This window comes from Symphodus melops (assembly GCF_947650265.1).
Source record: "Symphodus melops genome assembly, chromosome: 21".
NCBI lineage: Eukaryota > Metazoa > Chordata > Actinopteri > Labriformes > Labridae > Symphodus > Symphodus melops.
The window spans coordinates 9485429-9493471 of NC_136711.1; the positions used below are offsets into that span (position 1 = coordinate 9485429).

At 41.0% G+C, this 8043-nt stretch overlaps 1 protein-coding gene across 1 annotated transcript; it reads left to right on the forward strand.

Annotated features, from left to right (window-relative positions):
• The first annotated feature begins 89 nt into the window (after positions 1-89).
• Positions 90-7462, forward strand: telo2 (TEL2, telomere maintenance 2, homolog). Its single transcript, XM_079372182.1, has 20 exons — positions 90-1019; positions 1100-1377; positions 1467-1535; positions 2003-2150; positions 2225-2327; positions 2402-2470; positions 2562-2703; positions 2827-2963; positions 3033-3118; positions 3467-3553; positions 3675-3763; positions 3867-3958; positions 4375-4491; positions 4595-4666; positions 4744-4914; positions 4996-5087; positions 5173-5272; positions 5499-5563; positions 6000-6115; positions 7066-7462. Exons 1-20 carry the CDS (start codon positions 679-681, stop codon positions 7185-7187), a joined length of 2496 nt encoding a protein of 831 aa, XP_079228308.1. The 5' UTR covers positions 90-678; the 3' UTR covers positions 7188-7462.
• The last annotated feature ends 581 nt before the right edge of the window (positions 7463-8043 follow it).

Genomic DNA, 8043 nt, shown 5'->3' on the forward strand with positions numbered 1-8043 from the left:
TACATATGTAAAAGCAATTAACAATGCATTGGCTGTAGAAATGTGTCACGGCGTAAAAGCGGCGATTTTGGAAATTAAAAACGCGTTTCCAAATGGCGACATTTGGTCCTTTGTGCTTGCCATACCGTAAGCACCACCTCTCTGCTGCGTTCACTGACTAATCACACAGAGACACACGACGCGGTGGATTCTCGTTTAAAACATGGAGTGACATGAGGGACTGCAGGTCTTACAACGAAAACAAACACGTTGATATCACAATAGCTATTAAATATGTCAGCGTACAGCAGGTAATGCATGCTGTTAAGTTTGTTTAAATGTGCGCAGTTATGTACCAGTTTAGAACGGCGACAACAGAAGTCACCTGCCATGCTATTAAATAATGTTTATGCTAAATCCACTGACATCTTCTGGGATTGTAAACATTAATGTTATGACCTAGCTGTAAGCTAAATGCTTGATTGCGGCTTGCTAAAAGAGAAAGTGGAGTTACTTAACACATTAAATGAATCCCCTCAGCATAAGTTGTCTTCTGTACAGTTCCAGGGTGAGAGTCATCAGAGGATTTAGTTGTGAACAGTGGGTTATAATAGCTTGGTAGACAGCTCCCTATGAGGGACAAGATGTCCCTTTAAGTTTTTATTTCAGAGGTAGAACAAGTTGGTTCCCCTCACAAAGATGGAATCCCTCACCCCTAATACTGAGGTTCGCCTGGCTGTGGCTCAGTGTTTCCGGACCCTCACTTCGTCCACTGATAACAAAGACATTATCAACGCTCTACACACACTCAACTCTTACCTGGATGAAAGACCTGAAAACAAGATCAGCTCAGTGCAGCGTGTGGAGTTCAGGAGAGCACACTTCACTCGCACCCTCCAGTTCCTGGTTAGTTGCATGCAGGCTGACTGGTTTCACAGCCTCACAGAAGCTCAGCGCACTGATTTGTGGGACACACTGTTCCTTAAAGGCCCTCCAGAGCAGACGCTGCTGGTGCTGATGGACGGGATAGGAGAGCTAAGGTTGGTGGTGTTAAAGAAGGGATGATTCATCATTTGATCTGCTCACTAAGAGACTGTTGTTTTTTTTCTCTCCATTCCAGAGCCAGTGCAAGTCTGGACCACTTGGTCAGCATCACAGAGAGGTTCCTTCAGAGCCATCGTCTCGCTGACCTGCTGTGGTCCTACTGTCTGCAAACCGCTCCCTCTGACACCCCTCAGCTCAGAGAAACTCTGCTGGCACGCATTGTTTCTTTGCCGGACCTTACTGCCAACAAGTTGCATCTGAACATGAAGCCTCTTTTTCTCCCTCAGCAGTATTATCCTTTACTGGCCTCAGACATGCTCACTGCTCTGGAGAGGACCTGTGGAGCACTTAAAGGTGAGGTGACATCCTCACAGCGTACATCCTATGTCAAAGATTCATGGTTGTTATACCAAAATAATATTTGTTTCATTTATTTTTAACAGATGGCAATGATTGCTCTTTAACGTTTGTGGCTGAAACACTTGGAAAAGTGTGTATCCAGGGTCATAGTGGTGAGTTGAGTCATTGTGATGCATTACTGTGTATTAATATGTTTTCTTAATGGTGTTATCCCTCACATGATGCCACATTCACACATCAAGCCTTCTGATAGATGCAAGCTGCACCTCTTCTATTGATTTAAATTTCCCAGTGGTTAGATACTTTTTGGTAGATTTCATCTTGAGCTTTGGGAAGTGATGATAATATTTCAAAATCTCCTGAAATGTCGGAGACCAATAATGAATTAGAAAATGATCAAAACAATCGGCAAATGGATACTTATTAAGAAAAAACGTGCTGCTGCAAGTCTCCTGTGAACATATTCACCACATTGGTCATATGATCCGAATTATTTCTGCTTCTTAGTGAAAAAAAAAGGAAATGCAAAGAAGGAGTTTTTTTTAATCAGAAGTTGACGTTTGATGAAATTATAGTGACTGTAAATGTTCTTCTGGCCTTTCCTCCTCCTCCTCTGCAGGTTTGGTGCTGGCCGTGCTGGCTCCTCAGCTCTCTGCCTGCACGAGCTCAGACATGGTGTGGCAAAGGGTTTGCTGGAAGCTGTTTGGGAACGTTCCACAGCGATGGGCTGAGAGCGTGCTAACTGCTCTTGTGCAGGCTGTCAGCGGGTAACCAAGAAGTCACCTTTGCAGACATGTCTTCTCTCTTCCTTTGAATGACACCAGTTTGTTTTTTTTTCCAGGCCTGAAGCTTTGGGCAGAGTCATTGGTAATCTAGTGTTAACAAACAAAAAGGCCCAGTTCGTCATCACTCACAAGCTGCTGTTATTACAGTACAAATATGAGGTAAGAAGATGTCCCGCTGCCTCACAGTAAACACTTCCTTGTAAAGATCTAAAAAATTCATCGTTTGTCTCCAGACTCGAGTCCTGAGGATTATTCTGGGTTACCTGGCAGCAGATAAGGAGCGACGCACACTGCTCATCCAGGTGAGGGCATCAGGATGTTAAGCAGGCAAAACTATATCACAGTGTATTATGTATATGTATTGTCAATTTGTACACGTGTGTGTGTTCTCAGGTGTTGAGGTCTGTGTCTCAGGCCTGGGCTAACCCCAGTGCAGTGAAACACACACCTTTAGAGCAGCAGCTGTATGTGAGCAAGGCCTTACTGCTGAGTGTGAGTCTGCTCAGCGACTCTGAACTACAGGAGCTAAGATCAGGTACTGATAAGGTTGTTCACTGTGTTAAATGAGTCTCTGGATTTTTAGTGGGGGATGAGCATTATGTTGCTGCTTAACTGCTTAAAGGAAACCGTGTTTGGTGTTGTGTGCTTCTCCTGTCAGACTTACTTCAGTGTATGCTGGGCGGCATGCAGAGCCACCTGGACAGCAGCGTGGTGCGGATCAGGCATATGGGCATGGTGGTGGGAGAGTGCCTCAGTTCTCGCATGGATATCAATGGAGCTGAGCTGAAGTTTGAGGTAAGGTCCTTATTAAAAATGTGCACAGAAGCTCTCCAGTTTCTGAGTTTGCATTGTGTTGTGTTTTAGTACGATCATGATGAGGAAACACAGGAGCTGCTCTCGCTGATGACTCCTGTTAGTGGTGAGGAACCAGAAGCCGAGTCTGTTAACAGGTATGCTACATCACTTTAACTGTTAACCTTTAGGCTTCAGAGATGTAGATATACCTGCAAATTTACACACAGCGTCATTCCCATTATTTATTTAAGAAAAAAAAAACAGTAAAACAAAACAAAGAAAAACAGCAAGAACAGCTCCTCTAATACAATTAACAAAGTTCATACAGAACAGAGAAAAACTTTGATAAAGCACAATTCAACGTTTGAATTTATTGACTGCAATAATCTTTTTCTTATATGTTTTTAACCTTGGCGATTACTGTGCCAAATCCCATGAACTGTATTGACTGTATATGAATATAAAGGCATTGATTTTCCTCAAGAGACTTCTGTCCTCCCCAGAATCGACTCTCCACAAGAGACCAACCAAACAACGCCCTCTGCTCAGATCGAGGCTTCAACAACGGACCCGGACTCCGACTTAGACAGGTCACTATATTGTCTTTTGTTAATTCAGTGACTCTGAACATGAAATGCATTTGTGAGATTTTATTAGTGCTAAAAGAACAAGAGAACAGTGTTGACGACGCCTGGTCTTTCTCTGATGTAGTGATGATGAGCTCACGCCTTACGACATGTCCGCCGATCAGGAAATGAACAAAGCATCTCCGCCCCGCTACCTACGAGACTGTCTGGAAAGTACGTCTCCACGGATTACTTCACGTTATCTTCCTGTGTGTTTCGATTTGGTGCTTTGCCCCTCCTGTTGGAATAATTTCCTTTAATCTTCTGACCCATCCAGATTTAATTTCCTCTGATGACCCGGTGCGTGTGGAGCTCAGTTTAAGAGCTGCTGAGAGTTTGGTGAGGAAGAACAGCTTTGCAGCCAGAGAGGTACGTCAAGCTAAAAACAGAGTGCTTCACATTCATACTGAAAGTACACTCTGTTATTGTTGTTCAGGACTGAAGCTCCAATCGTTTGCTGCTTAATAAGTTCAACATATTTAATATATTTTCGTCAATCGAATTGTTTAAATGATAAAATAAATGAAAAGCCAAACGTTTTTTTGTCTTTTTTGTTGGACGTCAAAGTATTATAACTTTGGTTTCAAAAAAGAAAAGAACGAGAAGTAATTACTTTATTATGCAACATTATAACAACTATGCAATGAACCGGTTTATTACAAATGTAATTGGCAGATTCATGTTTGACAGAACAAATAATACTTGCTGCCTTATAAGTGAAAAGAGACATCGGCCTCTTTTTATCCTGTTTTTTAACTGCAGTTGCTTTTTTCCAACCTTTTCAGATCAGTGTGCAGCTGAGCAAAGTGTTTCTTCACATGGAGGATAAGTACAGCATAAGGGGCTTCATGAGTCTCAGACAGGCGACCATGGTGGCCCTCACTGTCACTGACACGATCCCTGTATGATCGTCACTTCACTTTTTAAACTAAATCTCTTCATGTCAACATGTTTTCTTTTCACCACATAGATGTATTCCACTTTTATCTTTTCACTCCGACTTAGGTGACCCAGTATTTGACCACAGAGTTCTACTCCTTGAACTACAGTCTGCGCCAGCGGCTCGATATCTTGGAGGTTAGAATATGTACTTTATTAATCGTAAATTGATGACAAAAGTCAGTAATTGAGCTGATTGTTTTTGGTTCTATCAGGTTCTTGCTCTGGCAGCGCAGGAGCTCTCAAAGCCGATCACTGAAACAAGAGATTCTTCCAGGAGTGTCTCTGCCAGCACAGATTTGACTCCATACCCCGGAGACAACCCTGTTCACTGGCGACAGGAAGTAGAGAAGCGGATTCAAAGCAAGACGAGACGCCTTAGTAAGGTAGGGAAAGCATGGACTCTTTTTCATCAGTTCTTTTTGGTGTGTGAGTTAAGATGTTAAGTCATTTCTCTGTTTCTACAGGGTGTCCCAAGACCTCCAGCTAAGGCCACCCCTAACCGCTATGCCCCTGTTGCAGGACACTTCTTCTTCCCTCTGCTGCATAATTATGACAAGTAAGTATTGTTATCATAAAAGTCAGATTTGAATCTGAAGTTTTGATGCAGCAGAGCATTTAAAGATAAAAGTTCTTTCTTCTAGGCCTCAGGTGACCTTTGACCTGATGGGCAGCGACCATCTGGTGCTGGGCAGGTTGATCCACACATTGGGCCTCTTCATGCACCTGGCAGCCAATGCACCGGTACTTCATCCAATCTGTCCATTGTTTAGGGGTTACTATTACTGCAGACAGTCTGATATCACATCCTGTCCTCTTTATCACTTTATTAAAACAAGCTCATCCAAAAACAGTTCAGTCCTATATGGAGTTAAAATGACAAAGAATAAGTCCTTTAATGCATATTAAGGTCAAGCTCTTTCTCTGGGCACTCTAGGATTTACTCATCAATTGGTTTTTTTTCATGCAGATAGCTGCACAGATGGGTCGAGCATTACTGGACTTTGTGTGGGCGCTGCGCTATCATGTGGACCAGTGAGTATGACTACTGAGTGTTACAGAGGGAGGATCTGTGTGGTTGCTAACATCAATTTTAAGTGTTTTTTCCTACTAACCAGGTCTTTTATTATTAACATAAATCAACTGCAAACTCTCTTCCCAACGGCATGATTTTTTTTAAAATTAATGTAGCCAATAACAGCTATCATTAAAACAATACACCCAGATAGACTGTAACATTCTGTACTGATTGTTTTAGTACATATTAGTCTTTAATTACTTGTTTATATTTTTAGTTCATTGTTAATATTTAATGTTTACATTGTAAAGAGAGCGCAGTCTACTGAAGTTAAATTCCTTGTGTGTTAAACATTCGTCTGGCCAATAAAGCTGATTCTGATCCTGATAATGATTCTGAATGTTCAGCATGTTATTTCGACACCAGTTGTAACATGCGATCTGTGTGATAAAGGATGGTGAGGCGAGGCGTCCTCTTCGGTGTCTGCTCCGTGTTTCTGAGCGTGAACAGTCAGAACCTGCTGGTGGACCTGAGTGATCAGCTGTTTGAGACCAGAACTTGGCTGGCAGGTAAAAGAAAAAACAAAACATCCTGCTCTTGAATCTCTGCCATAAAAATGTATATTCTTTTGGACAAATATTATGGAAATTATTTTTTAAGTTTTAATTTTTTAAGTTTATACATATATACAAGAAAAGCAGAGCATTTGTTTCAGTTGTGTTTTAACGGGACCATATTTTCATAGACTATAATTTAACTTTGAAAAGCAACAAACTGTTCATGTTAAAGGTTACTTCTTTCATAAACATCGGATTCCTATAAATGCACGGAGGTTTGAGGCTGCACCTGCACAGTGTAATTCTGTCCGGGATGTTTCCTCAGTGACAGACAAACATGCAGCGTGTACACACACACACACCCCCACACACACACACACACACACACACACACACACACACACACAGCTGGACCCTGCATTTCTGGGAATTAGATGAGGAACCAGGATGTCCTGTACAACATGGACTATCCGTGACGTGACTGGCTCCTCCACAGGTTGATGTTTCTTCATCCTTTGGAAGATAAAAAAAAGCTTCACAGGCAGTGTTGTGGACACGTTGGATTTTTTGGAATTAACCCATTTGTTACATAGTTACACATTGTATTATCAAGTTTATTTCAGCATTTTGCCCTCCTCACCATTGCACTATAGACTTAATTAGTCTTGAACATACACAGGTATTAGGCTTTGCTTACATTGTGTTTATTGTTGTTTATTTTTTACTTTTGTACATAGAGGACAGTTCACTAAAGATTGTTACTCTTGCATAAAAAAAAACATCTGAATTGTGTGCATGGACAAAAATAAAATAAAGCCTGAGGTTCGAAAGGTAGTTTTCGACGGCAGCATCACCTTTGTTGTCATATTTATTATTTTTTGCATTTAAAATTATACTTGGAGATGTTCTGGACATATTTTACCCAAGTTCTTATTGCGTTTTTGTGTTATTAATATCTACAGATGTGGCAGAAGGCGACCCTGATGCAGACTGCCGGAGTCTAGCTGTACAGAGTCTGGTTCTGATGGACAAGAGCCTGAAAAAACAGCTACAAGACCCACAAGCATTGAGCCTCGAATCCTGAAATATTGACTGTGTTCTACATCTGATCCTCACATAACCTGGAGATCAGAGTATTGGAGCTGATGCAAATGATTTTTCTAAATATTGTACTCTTATCAGTTTCATTTGCTCAAAATTCTGCCTCTTCTTCAAATCTATCTGCACCATGCACATCCTTACATTCCCTTGCACTGTATTGTTAGGATGAAAATAGTGTGTATAATTTATGAACCTAACCTGAGTATTGATGGAATGGAGGATTTTTGCCTACCAATAAACTGTACTTTTATGAGGATATCCTTTTCCTGTTAGTGCATCCCTCTGTCCTGTGTTTGTTTGTTTGCTAAGGACATCCTGTGAATATTCACATGCAGGCACCCTTAAAGAAATACTACCAGTATTACTACTACTATTTCCTTTTTGCCATTTTTGTTCACAACAATGAAACATTTGGAAATATAATTGTTTATAGTTTTCAATAGAAGGGGACTTTATTTGGTTACAGGAGATTAACTGCATCAATACTTTTTTAATGATGGGTTTGTGCTATTGTTCCAGGCCTTAAACCTTATCCCGATTTCAGGTCTTTACTCAGCTAATGAACTTGAAGCCATCCGGTGTAAATTAGTTAATTTGAATAAAACACATCTATTCAACTCTATAATTCTGCAAACACCCATTTACCCTTTGACAGAAACTACCGGTACACATTTATCAAAAATAAACAAATCAGAGATTATGATGTTGGTGTAAATTTAAAACTACATCTTGTGTACTGTCGGCCTGTGAATTTCTGCCGAGTAGTAACGTTTGGTAAACATTAGAACTCCTTAGGTTGGTAGCAGCTTCGATAAAACTCGGGTCATGCTCGTACTATT